General features: G+C 43.5%; 1 protein-coding gene across 1 annotated transcript in view; it reads right to left on the bottom strand.

Moving 5' to 3' along the window:
• Nucleotides 1–6928: 6928 nt before the first annotated feature.
• Nucleotides 6929–13754, bottom strand: part of KCNK13 (potassium two pore domain channel subfamily K member 13) — a 114787-nt gene continuing 107961 nt past the window's right edge. Inside the window, exon 2 of the mRNA XM_060003351.1 lies at nucleotides 6929–7821. Coding sequence (XP_059859334.1) covers nucleotides 6929–7821 — 893 coding nt within the window. The remainder of the gene's footprint in view (nucleotides 7822–13754) is intronic.

Below are 13754 nucleotides of genomic sequence, written 5' to 3' on the forward strand. Positions count from 1 at the left end.
ATGTTCCTTCCAGCTCTCCACATCTAGGGGTAGAGGCCGGAAATTTTATCAAGTCCTTACATTTTTCTGAGGCTCAGTTTCCTCATCAGAAAAGTGGGAACGGTTATGCCTTCTTCACAGGACTGTCATCAGGATCAAGTGGCACATGGAACACATGGAAGCTCTTCGAAAACTATAAAGATTACGCCAGGTAAGGTACTGTGCTTGTTAGATCATCCTTACTAATTAGATACAGTAATTTCCGGAACCCAAGATAACAAGCTCCTCCTCAACAGGGGCTCTCAACCTGACTGCACATCAGAAGCACCAATGAAAATTGTGCAAAATATATTTCTGAGGTTCCAGCATCAGAGAATATTTTGCAGTAGGTGAGGAATGGAACCCGATAATCTGTTATGTTAAAAAAAGTCCCTAAAGGATGCTGATGCACAGCAGGGATGAGGATTCCCATCTCATCTGGTACTTTCCATCCCACCTGATTAGCACACCACTGTATATCCAGGAAGCAGTAGCTAAATTTTTAAATGAGACGACAAGACAGTCTATCAAACCACTAGACTACCTTTTTTCCATACCAGAAGATTGAATCTTCTAGTACATTTTTTTGTTTAAATAAGGGGTGGGAATTTCCTCATTGCTCCCCATGTGGTACATGGCTATAGATAACCCCATTCCTCTGGAGGCACAGAGAGTATGACATTGAGAATTTTTTCACGTACCTGTTGGCCGTTTGTTTGTCTTCTTTGGAAAAATGTTTATTCAGGTCCTCTGCCCATTTTAAAATCAGATTGTTTGATTTTTTTGCTGTTGAGTTGCATGAATTCCTTATACATTTTAGATATTATCCTCTTATCAGATAGATGGTTTGCAAATAATTTCTCCCATTCTGTAAGGTGCCTTTTCATTTTGTTGATTATTTCTTTTGCTATGCAGAGCTTTTAAGTTTGATGTAGTCCCTCTTGTGTATTTGCACCTTTATTGCTTGTCCTTTTGGTGTCATATCTAAAAAAATCATTGCCAAGACCAATGTCAAGGAGCTTTCCCCCTATGTTTTCTTCTAGGAGTTTTATGGTTTCAGTATTTATGTATTTAATCCATTTTGAGTTAATTTTTGTGAGTGGTGTAAGATAAGGGTCTAGTTTTATTCTTTTGCTTGTGAATGTCCAATTTTCCCAGAACCATTTATTGAAGAGGCTGTCTTTTCTCTATTGAGTATTCTTGGCTCCCTAATCAAATATTAGTTGACTGCATATGCTTGGGTTTATTTCTGGGCTTTTGATTCTGTTCCATTGGTCCATGTGTTTGGTTTTATGCCAGTACCACACTGTTTTGATTACTATAGCCTTGTAATATAGTTTGAAGTCAGAAAGCGTGATGCCTCCAGCTTTGTTCTTCTAAGGACTGCTTTGGCTATTTGGAGTCTTTTGTGGTTTCATACAAATTGTAGGGTTGTTGTTCTATTTCTGTGAAAAATGCCATTGGAATTTTGATAGAGATTGCATTGAATTTATAGATGGTTTGGGGTAGTATGGCAATTTTTCCAATATTAATTTTTCTGACTCATTAACATGGGATATCTTTTGTCTTTAATTTCTTTAATCAAAGTCTTATAGTTTTCAGTGTACAGATCTTTCAACTTCTTGGTTAAATTTATTCCTAAATATTTTGTTGTTTTTGATGCTAATATAAATGGGGTTCTTTTCTTTATTTATTTTTCAGATATTTCATTGTTAGTGTATAGAAACACAGCTGATTTTGTATCCTGCAACTTTACTGATTTCACTGATTAATTCTAACAACATTTTTTGCGGAGTCTTTTGGATTTTCCATATGTAAGATCATATCATCTGCAGAGAGAATTTTTACTTCTTCCTTTCTGATTTAGATGCCTTTTATTTTTTTTCTTGCCTGATTTCTCTGGCTAGGATTTCCAGTACTATGTTGAATAGGAATGATGAGAGTGGGCATCCTTGTCTTGTTCCTGACCTTAAAAGATTTCAGCCTTTAACTGTTGAGTATGATGTTAGCTGTGGGCTTGTCATCTACTGCCTTTATTACGTTGTGGTACATTCCTTCTATACCCAATTTGTTGAGAGTTTTTGTTTTATCATGAAAGGATGTTGTATTTTGTCAAATTCTTTTTCTACATCTATTGAGATGACTCTATGATTTTTATCTTCAGCCTATTGGTTGTGTATCACATTTATTGATTTGTGAATGTTAAACTGTCCTTGCATCCTAGGGATAAATCCCACTTGGTCATAAAAGAATATATTACATTATGTCATATAGGAAGGAGGAAACTTCCTTTCTTTCCAAATCTTGGAATAAAATGGGCTCTTCTAGAAGCTGGTCTTGTTTTTCCTTTGGCTTCTGAAATGCTGTGACTTATCATCCTTCACTTCCAAGGGCTTAGGGACCATAGTCTTGATGATGAGAGCCTAGACCCAGATCACTTCATTTACCTGGTTCAGTGATGCCGCAATGTGGATACAACTGTTCCCACATTAACAATGAGGAAACTAGGCTTTAAAACATTAAGTAATTTTCCCATATTCATATAACCAGAATGTGACAAAGCCAAACTTCAAACCCAGTCTGTATATATATATATTTTTTGTGTGGTATGCGGGCCTCTCACTGTTGTGGCCTCTCCCATTGTGGAGCACAGGCTCTGGACGCGCAGGCCCAGTGGCCATGGCTCACAGGCCTAGCCACTCCGCGGCATCCCACCACTCCATGGGATCTTCCCGGACTGGGGCACGAACCCATGTCCCCTGCATCGGCAGGCGGACTCTCAACCACTGCACCACCAGGGAAGCCCTGTATAATTTTAACTTACTTATTCTCTAACCTACTTCAATCTGAACCCCAGTTAATTTTTATGTGAAGTGTGATTATTTCTCTCTCTTATTTCAGAAAAGCTTAAAGGCAGTTTGAAGATAAGTACCCTACCTACTTCGCAATGTGGTTATGAAAGTTAAAATATTACAACTGTGAATGGATAAGCCTTAAAAGCTATAAAATTCTAGGAAAATCCAAGATATTACAGCTCTCCCAGAACATTTTACTGTGTCAAATCATTCAATTGGCTCAGCTAATACTAAAATAAAAGGACTCAGTGGAACAGAAATAAAGACATTGTGGTCTTTTGGTTTAGTATAAAACCCTCACCAAGAGTGACACCATTTAATAAATGAGAACAGTTAATGAAGTGCAGTGTGGCAAGTGCTGGGTGGAAGGTGCGAGAACAAAATCCTTCCCTGTTGGATGTAACGTCCCCCCACCGCCACAGCACATGGACCACCAGCACCCACTGCATTTGCAGCTCCTCAGAGGCCACAAAGCCCTGCCCTGTGCATCTCCTCATTTGATCTGGTGTTGCTACTGTTTCCACATCACAGGTACAGAGGGAATGGGACACAGTGAGGTTGAGAGAGCTGCCCACTGTCTCTCACATTACAACTACCGGGCCTGGTGTTCAAATCTGAGAACTGTTCTTTACCATGTGGGGGGCATGACCTCAGAAACTGTGCTGTACTTTGTTACTTTTATGTAGCACCCCAATGTGGGATGTGCACCAATGATTTGGGTGGAACATAAGATGATTTTAGGGGCCCTCAGGCTTGGAATGAATTAACACTGAACCGTACGGTCAGAAAGTTACTCCCTTCCCAGTTCTCTTCCAGTCCTTTCATTACTTCATGAAGAGAGACTCTGTTCGGTGCTAATGAGTTTTTATAACAACTCCCCACATTTGCCAATCTCAGTTTTTAACCAAGAGAGAAAAGATCTTGGGATTAAAGCCTTTACTAGGATATGGGATCTTGTTAGAATTTAATAACATAGTTTTATCTTCATTATATTGATTTTTGTAATGACTCTATTTTCTGTTTATGGCAAGTGATATGAGTCTTCTGTTTAGGTAGTGAGACAAAGTTTCTTTTTAAACAAAACTAATTAAAACTGAGTTGATTAAAATGTTAAGAAGATACTATTTCAGGTAGGATGGAGATATAACAAAACTTGTGCAAGTGTGTGGGATGATGGTCACTTGAGAAACTTGATGGTCACTTGGGTCTTGCCTTTGAGGTCCCTGCATTCAAGGCCAGTTCACATTTATAGCGTCACAGAGAGCTCAAGATGGCCAGCTGTGAGCCCAGCCGTGGATGAAGCCTGACCACCTCATGATGCTGAGTCAATAGGTCCTTTATCACTCTGGGGAGTCTCTGGGTTCCTAAACAGAAGAACCTGGGCCAGCCTAAAGGTCACACAGGGACAGTTCAGAGAGAACAGAATAGAGAGAACTGGTCAGGAGGGCCAGAGACATGCTGAGTGGGGACAAAGGTAACAAGAGAAAATAGCAGTAAACGTTCTTACTCTAGTGAAGATGTGAGGACCCCTTTGGAAACATGATGAAAACCATGAAGGCTGTTACCTAGGAAATTGCACATGTGTGTTTCCGCTCACGTTCGTGTACACATACATAACAATATTAGGGGGTCTGTGGGCTTCAGGTTTTGAACTCCAGCTTTGATATTACTATCTAGAAATTCTCTTATTGACCAACTCACGCCTAAGGGTAAGTATAAAGAGGTTTATCTAAACAAAGATTCCTAGTTTTATAATTTTTTTGGCATGTTACTCCCATCCATCTATCCATCCATCCTAAATGCATTGCACTTTTCTCTCCTTACACTGGTTCTCAAATGTTTCCACCAGGGAACTCCCAACCTAGAGGAGAACAAACTCATCCTCTGAGACTCTGAGAAGACTTAGAAAGCTCATCATAAGATCACAAATGTTTTTCATGTTTAGCTTAAATGTTTACGCCAATTTCGGGACCTACTTAAATAGATGTGTTTTGACATAACATTTCTCTGCAAAAATCATTTCGTAAAACTGACCCTCCAGGAAGATGAGCCTTGCTTATACTGATGCTCCTTGGCCTCTTGGTACACCTGCGAGATCTCTAGGGACCCAGGTTAGAAAGCAAGGCCTTGCTTCGTGCCAGTCCCTGTACCAGGAATGTGGAGATCAAGAAATCCCCTACGGGCAGGGACCCAGATGCTCTCCCCATCCCCACAGTGCCTCGTGCAGGGCAGAGCCCCCAGGGAGCTCAGTTTATGATCAGAAGTTCCTAACAAGGGTTTTGCAGTAGCTCCAGGCTGCTGCCCTGTAAGAGTGATACAAGGTAATGGTTGAGGATCTCTGACTTTGGAGCTTCACAGCCCTAAGTTCAAAGCCCAGCGCTGCTGCTTATCGCACTTTGGTTCTAGGGCACTCCTGGTACCGTAAAGAAAGTATCTGGGTTTGCCAGCTGGAAGAAAAAGCAACTCAGCCTGGAGAGGGAGCTGTTGGGGGTGTTCCGAGGCTGGGTAGAGTATGGGTGGAGAGCCCAGACTTCAGCAGAGACCTGGGCGCTTCTCCTAGCGGCGTCCCATCAGCCCTGAGCATTCAGACAAGGAGCAATCCCCGCGTGCCTCTGTTTCCTTGTGTCAAACACAAGGGGGTTGAATGGGATGGTCCCTAAGGGTCCTCCCAGCCTGATGCTTTCTGCTCAACAGCTCAGTTTCATTGGGCAGAGCTTTTCTGCTTTGTCTTCTTTATGGCGCCCATCTTTCTTCCTCATTTCTGAAAGTGCCTTTTGGACACCATTCTTATCTTATAAAAAGTGCAGCTATCTCTTATGAACTCTGCTCTCATCCCCCCAAATCTTCTCTCCTGCGCAGACGTAGAAGATCAACAGCTCTTGTTCCTAGCATGGACCGCTTTAACAACATGGGAGGTTATGTAATTAGACTTGTTACGATACCACAAGGCAGAACTGAAACGGATTAGACAAGAGAAGCCAAGTTTCATTATCTGGTCTAGAATGTTTCTCCAGCCAAGAATCCAAGATGATGTCCGCATTCCTAGAAGTGAACTTCCTGTTTCCTTTTTCTCTGAGCGCAGTACGTGCCTGTTTAATTAGGCAGCCTCCCCGCAATGCCCTTAATGAGCACTCATGTAATCTTCGTTAATAAAAGGAGGATTTATTAAACTTTCGATTCTAATAAATAGTCAGCCATTATCTTTGCAATGGGCCCCAAACCCTGGTAAAAATGAAGCGGGCTCTGGGACCATTCAAAGGGTCCATTCAACAGAGCTTAACGTGTTAAGAATAGAGCTTAACGTGTTAAGAACAGAGCTTAACGTGTTAAGAATAGAGCTTAACACGTTAAGCTCTATTCTTTAGTGACGAGAGTGAGTCTTCCCACCACCATGCCTCAGTTTAAAGGCCTGAAGCTGAATTTCCTCTTCTTACCACACTGAGGTCCCACAGACACCTTAGTCAAGCGTTAAGAGCTTAAAAACAAAAGAAAAGAAAAACAAAAATTGAGAAGCAGGTATAAAGAGGAACAGAGGCTTTCCCTAGCCATGGCCCCATGGATGAATCTGCCCAGAAGGAAGCCCAGCAAAAAGAAAGCCCAGTCACATTCTCAAACGGTTCCCACCCTCCCTTTGTTGACGGGACTAAGAGAGGCAGTGAATTCAGCTGTTCAGAGTTCCAGGGGAAAGTCAGGATCTTCAGGATTTTTACTTCCAAATGAAGGATAGAGCAGCAGGAGATCAAGGCTGAAGGAAGCCCTCCCTCTCTTAGGCAGTTAAAGCCCTGGAGCAAGGTGGGTAAAGAAGACAATATGATGTCTTAGACTGCTTTTGTGGCTCATTTTTAAAAGACTGAATTCAGACTTAAAGAATAAAGATAAGGAGAAAGGCATCGAGGCTGCAGGTTCCCGCAGCCCTGGGAAGTGGCTGTTTGCTGGAGACAAGAAGATGAGATTTCTCAAGCTGGGCTCCAGGCTAGAAGGAACAGAATGAACCCAGCCAGGGCACAGAGCTGAGCTGGTTGACAGTACCCTCGTTGTCCATTCTCTCCTTGCCCCTACCTGTCCCCACTGGTCTCTGCCAGCCTGTTGTTCATTACTGCAAAGGCTCCTATCCCCCCTGAGAATTCATCGTCCAACGACAGAGTGCTGGTCTGGTGGGGGCAGCCATTGGCCGTTTCGGACAGCTGCTTCTGGAGGATGGCTAGTGAGACCTTGTTGGCCGCCAAGAAGTCCTTCATGGAGATCATCTCACCCGAGAGACGCCGCCCGTCCATGTCACTCTCTATGACTCCATCCGTTTCTATGGAGATGTCGCACCGGTTCTGGACAGTGCCTGGCATCACCACGTTCCTCCGGGACTGCAAGAGACTTCTCTGGCATTGTTGGCAGCACCCGCCATCCATCTTCCTCAGGATCCAGTTCACGGACTGTTTAATGAGGATGGAGATGACATTGAACAAGGAATAGATGCAGCAGACGCCCATGAGGATGAAGACGAAGTTGGCGAAGCGGTAGAGGCCCTGGCTAGCATACCGGGCATTCTGGCTGCTGACAAGGTCCCCAAAGCCGATGGTGCTGAAAGCCACAAAGCAGAAGTAGAGCGCGTCGAAGTAGCTCCAGCCTTCCACGGAGGTGTACATGGCAGACGCGCAGCAGGAGATGAGGAGGGAGGCCATGCACAGGATCAGCATGACGTAGTACACGGAGGGCTTCCAGCCAGCCGCGCTGTCCGCCTCACCCTTCCCCGGGTTCTTCAGGCTCTGCTGGGGCAAGGCCCCCCGCCTCTGGAGCTGCCGCTGGTGGCATGATTTCATGATGCAGGCGATGACGGTGATCAGGCGCTCCAGGAAGAGGTTGAAGAACAAGATGGTGCTGGAGCACCCGAGGAGGCCATAAAAGATCAGAAAGAGTTTTCCTTCTACTGTTGCCGGAGTCGTCATCCCAAACCCTGCAGGAGAGAAAAATCAGAGGAGAGTGAGGGAGATCTCGGCCGTGAACGGGGTCAGTCTTGGCTTTGATGGCTGGCAAAGGACCTGAATAAACAGTTTCGTAAAAGCACTCTGTCCTAGCCTTTCTAGGAAGGAGAGGGAGAATTCTGACTTGCTTTTGAAGACACTAAGTGTTGTTCAGAGCTGGGCTGCTCAAAGTCCATATGGTGCCACAGTGCAAATCAGAACAAGGTACCTCTTCCTCTGAGTGGATACCACCAGTGACAGTGGCTCGGTGATGAGAATGTGGGCTGGATTTCAGCCTCCCCTCCCGATTCTGCTGTAGATGTCCTCATACAGTAGATGACCTGAACGACCATACTCAACAGACATTGTTCAGAGAGATAAACAAAGGCTCATACAAAGTAAAGTCTTACAGAATTCACTTATTCTATAAACACTTATTGGCTGCCATTCCAGGAATGGGGGATAGAACTGTGGAGAAAGATAGATCTGGTCTCTGCCTTTATGGAGCTCTAATGTAGTGAAGTGATTACTATGTTGTGTGATCAGTGTTGTGATAAGCATGGTGCTGGAGAATGTTCAGGGTCTTATGGGAGCTATTAAGAGGGAAACCCATCTCAGACTTGGAGTCTAGGAAGACTAAACAGGGAGAACCTAAAGCTAAGGAGGAGTTAGGCAAGGCAAGGAGGGTGCATGCGTGTGTGTGTGTGTGTGCGTGTGTATGTGTGTGTGTGTGTGTGTATATGTGTGTGCGTGTGTATATGTGTGTGCGCACGTGTGCGTGTGTGTGTGTGCGTGTGTGTGTGTGTGGTGGTGGTGATGTTTCAGGCAGAGAAACAGCACATGCCAGCATATACGGAAATGAACAATTTGCTCAAGATTTTCCCATCTTTAAACAAAACTCTCATGCTTTGGGAGTGGTAACTGACGTGTCAGTTGTTATAGTTTGATAACATATAAAAAGTCTCTCTTGCCTTTGTCTCTTACTGTTCACAGTTTTGACTTTCTTGACCTTTCTACCCCTACACACAGATATGATAGTAAGGATACCAAGGATACCAACTGTAGGACAGTGGACATCACTAAGAAAAAGGAGAAACGGAAGAAAAATACACTCAGTATTTCTCACTCAGGGGCACTAATCTTCAGCTCACCGTGAGGGACACGAAATTCTTCCAAGCAAATGATTCAGTAAACATGAGGAGTCTGATTTGTTTGAGGGGATGGGCATCAAAGTCCTTCTGATAATAAACACCATCTGAAAAATAAGTATTCATCATGCCACCCTGGGTTCAGATTTTTTATTCAAGTCAAACCTCCTTCTTTGTATTTTTCCTTTATTATCAAGCTCAGTTTCCTAACCGAGGCCGCATCATTGGGATCTCTAGGTTTCACCCATTATCCTCTTTCCTGATAACACCCTGCTATCATCAAGCCAACACTTTTCTTTGCTGCCACAGCTCAGCCCGTGGCTGCCTCCCAGTGCATCCTGGGACGTGGTCAGATCAGACCTCACGATTTGTGAACTTCTGGGATTATGACTTCCTGCTTCCTCATGTGGAGCCAATGGGCCACCTTTCCCAAACACCTAGGTGTGCATACTGCGTTACCATTTAGTTTTCCAAGTAAATTCAATTTTCCTTTCTCAGCATACAAGGGTCTATCTAGGGTAGGAAATTAACAATATATAGCCAAGAGCCTGCAGGAAGATATTGATTGCTTTTTAGCTGGTTGGCGTGGAGTGGAATGGGTGATCAGGTAAGGAAGGAGCGAGGGGCAGGGAATAATTCCACTGGGAGTTACAGTCCTGGCCCTTTAATGGTAGAGAGAAAGTCAGACCATCATCTCTTCTCTGGGAACTCTTGTTTTGAAAATTAAAGGCCTTTAGTGACTCTTGACAGTGTAGGTTTCATTTGTTAGGTATCTTCATTATGATGTAAGGAAATTCTCTCTTTGCTGTCTTTTCTCTTGTTAGTAACTGTAATTCTTATCCCCAAGCTTGAGTTGCAATGAGGCGGTTGAAGTAGTAGAGAATTAAGAAAAAACTTACTGAGTTTAAGGACTGAGCTGAGAGCAGTGTCTTTTTCTACCCAGTCTGAAGAACATGGAGGAGTGACCAAGGTGTGGAGTGATTAGTTCCTGATCACTTAGGGCTGCGGGGGGGGACCTCCTCTGGCTCAGTGAATTCCTGAAACCAGTAAGCTTGTGAATGCTTCTGCACTAAGAAGATATAAAAATGAAAGCTGGAGCCCTTGCCCCAAAGCTGTAAGGCTAGCAGAGTATTGCGGCTGTCTTCATTGAAACAGAACCGAGGCAACACGCAGGAAAAAGAAGAAACGTTTATCTGCGGCCATTTATTGACCCAACAACATTCCAAAAAAAGGATAAAGTTATTGAAAATAGGGAAGGCCCAATATACCCTGAGAAAACCATAATTCAAAAAGACACATGCACCCCAATGTTCACTGCAGCACTATTTACAGTAGTCAGGACATGGAAGCAACCTAAATGTCCATCAACAGAGGAATGGATAAAGAAGATGTGGTACATATATACAATGGAATATTACTCGGCCATAAAAAGGAACGAAATTGGGTCATTTGTAGAGACGTGGATGGACTTGGAGTCTGTCATACAGAGTGAAGTAAGTCAGAAAGAGAAAAACAAATACTGTATATTAACGCATATATGTGGAATCTAGAAAAATGGTACATATGAACCTATTTGCAGGACAGAAATAGAGACACAGATGTAGAGAATGAACATGTGGATACGGTGGGGAAGAGGGGATGGGATGAATTCGGAGACTGAGATTGACATATATACACTACCATGAGTGAAACAGATAGCTAGTGGGAACCTGCTATATAGCACAGGGAGCTCAGCTGGGTGCTCTGCAGTGACCTAGTTGGGTGGCATGGGGGGTGGGGTGGGAGGGAGGTCCAAGAGGGAGGGGATATATGTATACATACAGCTGATTCACTTTGTTGTGCAGTGGAAACTAACACAACATTGTAAAGCAACTATATCCCAATAAAAAACAACAATAACAAAAAACAATTCAACAGGGCAACTCATTTTTTGAGCTGTATTTGTTAAATTAAAAAATATATTAAAAATAAGGGAAGGCCCAGAGGTAACAACAGGTGTATATGTGGAGGAGTGAGGGGAGGCATTTGCCAACAATCAGAGAGCTTTCTTGTGTAACGCAAGACGCAAGTGGGCAAATGTTTTCTTTTACAAAATCTTCCTCTGATCCCAGAAGGAACTTAATGATTTTCCTCTTGGAGAGCAGAGAAGCAGGAGTAATGAGTAGCTCTCAGTCAAAGGTAAGAACAATTATTTATTGAGCATCTGTTAAGGTCAGGGGCAGCACTAGGTGTCTGGGCCACACAATGATGGCCTGGACAAGGTCCTCGGCCTCCAGGAGCCCATCATCCAGGCTGCGACAGATAAACTGCTGTCTGCAAAACAAGGCAGAGTGAGTCAAGGGCCAAAGTAAAGTCACAGTGGTGCTATCCTGGCTTCAGGGTCCCAAATGCAGCCTCACTCGGGATGAATGACTGAGATCCATGTAGACGTGTTGCTGAAGCCAGCTGACAAGCTTGACAAGCTGATTTTTTTCCAATGACTGAGACGTCTAGTGACTTTGCAACACGTTCCAGGGATTTAAAATCTCTATATTCTATCTTGTTTGGTTGGTTTTAAAACATTCAATTTTATGAAAGAAAGGATAACCTGTGACTTTTTTTTAACATCTTTATTGAGGTATAATTGCTTTACAATGGTGTGTTAGTTTCTGCTTTATAACAAAGTGAATCAGTTATACATATACATATGTTCCCATATCTCTTCCCTCTTGCGACTCCCTCCCTCCCACCCTCCCTAAACCTGTGACTTTCGATTACCTGCACTATTTGCTTGATCACTACCATCTTTTCAATCAGCAAAAATGACAGAAGATGGCACAAGCGGTGTTATTCATAGAAGCAACGGGAGACAGCTTCCTAATATTTGCAGTTAGAGCTGTTGCCATGGCTTTACTACTCTCAGAGCTTAACAGTGTGTCAGCTAATAATGCAGGCTTTTTCATAGAAAGTCTCCCACTTTTTTGAGTCCCATAATACTGAGCATTACGGATCCCTTGAATTGGGAATAATAAGCCCCAGGGTCCTCCTTAGTGGAGGAAAAGGACACAGGTATTATCAAAGGCCTGCCCTCTGCCAGGTATCACTGACTCCTAATACCCAGGCCCGCTCCCGGGTGTACAGATGTAAAGTAAAGCCAGAGTTAGAACCTAGATTTATCTCGTCTCCCAGGCTTGTGATCTTTCTACCTGCCTACGCTAAGTGAGTGAAAGCACTGTCAGGTGTACACACTGTAAGCAGAACTGAGAGGGAAATTAACCAAGCGTCTAATGCTTTACATAGACACCCAGACTGCAGCAGCTGCCAGATCTGGTACCAAAATCAGGGGATCGGCTGAATCAGAAGCTGAAACCCTACAGTCTTCACTTACGTTTCTGAACGTACGTGTGCCTCTCCCAACGAGTGATGCCATTACATCGGTTTAAAAAACTTGTTACACCCCATGCATTCGGTCTCTTTGTATTTCATAGGCACACAAATGAATCTGACTGTCACAGGTGGTGCTTTCCAATATACAGTTTCTTTCCTGTGCTTCAAGCCTGCAGTCTCCTGATTTGTGTCCAGCCCCTGAGTCTGGGAGCAGATGAGGTAGCTGATTGGGGATCAAGGGCACCTAGGCTTGGTTTGGAGGCCAAGGGAGCTCGCCTGGCAGTCTACTTCGGCTGAGCTCCCTTGGCCATTTCAGATCTGTTTTAATGTGCTCCTGGGACCAAACCGGGCTCCCTGGTGTCCTTGGGGCCAGGAATGAAGCAATTAGGCACTGCCAGCGTCCCAGTCAACCCCAAAAGAGCCCTTCACTTAGACCATGAAGAGAGGAGAATAGGTCTGCCGTCTCCCACCCTTTTATGCGTATAGTGTCAACTACATATTCTTTCAAAATTAGTCAAGATGAAAAATCAAAAAGCTTTGCATTATATTTTTCAAATATACACAGAGGTAGAGAGACTGCTATAATAAGCCCTCATTTCCCAGTTTCAGCAATTGTTCAGATCTTGCCAATCATGTTTCTCCTATTCCACCCTACCCCCTTTATTTGCTGGAATTTTTTAAAGTAAATCCCAGACAGCATGCCATTTCATCCATTAATAATGATGCATCTGTAACTGACAAGGACTTTATTTTCCCAGTATAACCACTATGTCGTTATCACACCTAACAAAATTAACACTAACTCTTTTTTTTTATTTTTTTTTTTTGCGGTACGCGGGCCTCTCACTGTTGTGGTCTCTCCCGTTGCGGAGCACAGGCTCCGGACGTGCAGGCTCAGCGGCCATGGCTCACGGGCCCAGCCGCTCTGCGGCACGTGGGATCTTCCCGGACCGGGCATGAACCCGTGTCCCCTGCATCGGCATGCCGACTCTCAACCACTGCGCCGCCAGGGAAGCCCAACACTCACTCTTTAACACCAATACCCAGTCCATATTTCAGTCTCTCAAAAATATATTTTTACAGACCATCTGTATGAATCAGGATCCTAACAAGGTCCATGCATTATATCTTTTAAGTCACTTTCATTTGTTAACAGTCTCCATTTCCATTTTTTTTATGCCATTGACTTGTTGGGCAAATGTGTCCTGTAGACTTAAATCATAATTTTTTCCAGAAACATTTGGGGAAAAATGTATATTATGAGAGTGACTTCAGATGAAGTAGCAAATTTCAAACATTGCATGGGGACATACTAATTGGCATAAACTGTCTAGAAAGCAATTTGGGAATATGCATCAGACATCTTAAAAATATTTATATCTTTCTCTCTGTTTTTTTTATTTTTAGGAATA

The sequence above is a fragment of the Delphinus delphis genome, chromosome 2 (genome assembly GCF_949987515.2).
Source record: "Delphinus delphis chromosome 2, mDelDel1.2, whole genome shotgun sequence".
NCBI classification, from domain to species: Eukaryota; Metazoa; Chordata; class Mammalia; order Artiodactyla; family Delphinidae; genus Delphinus; species Delphinus delphis.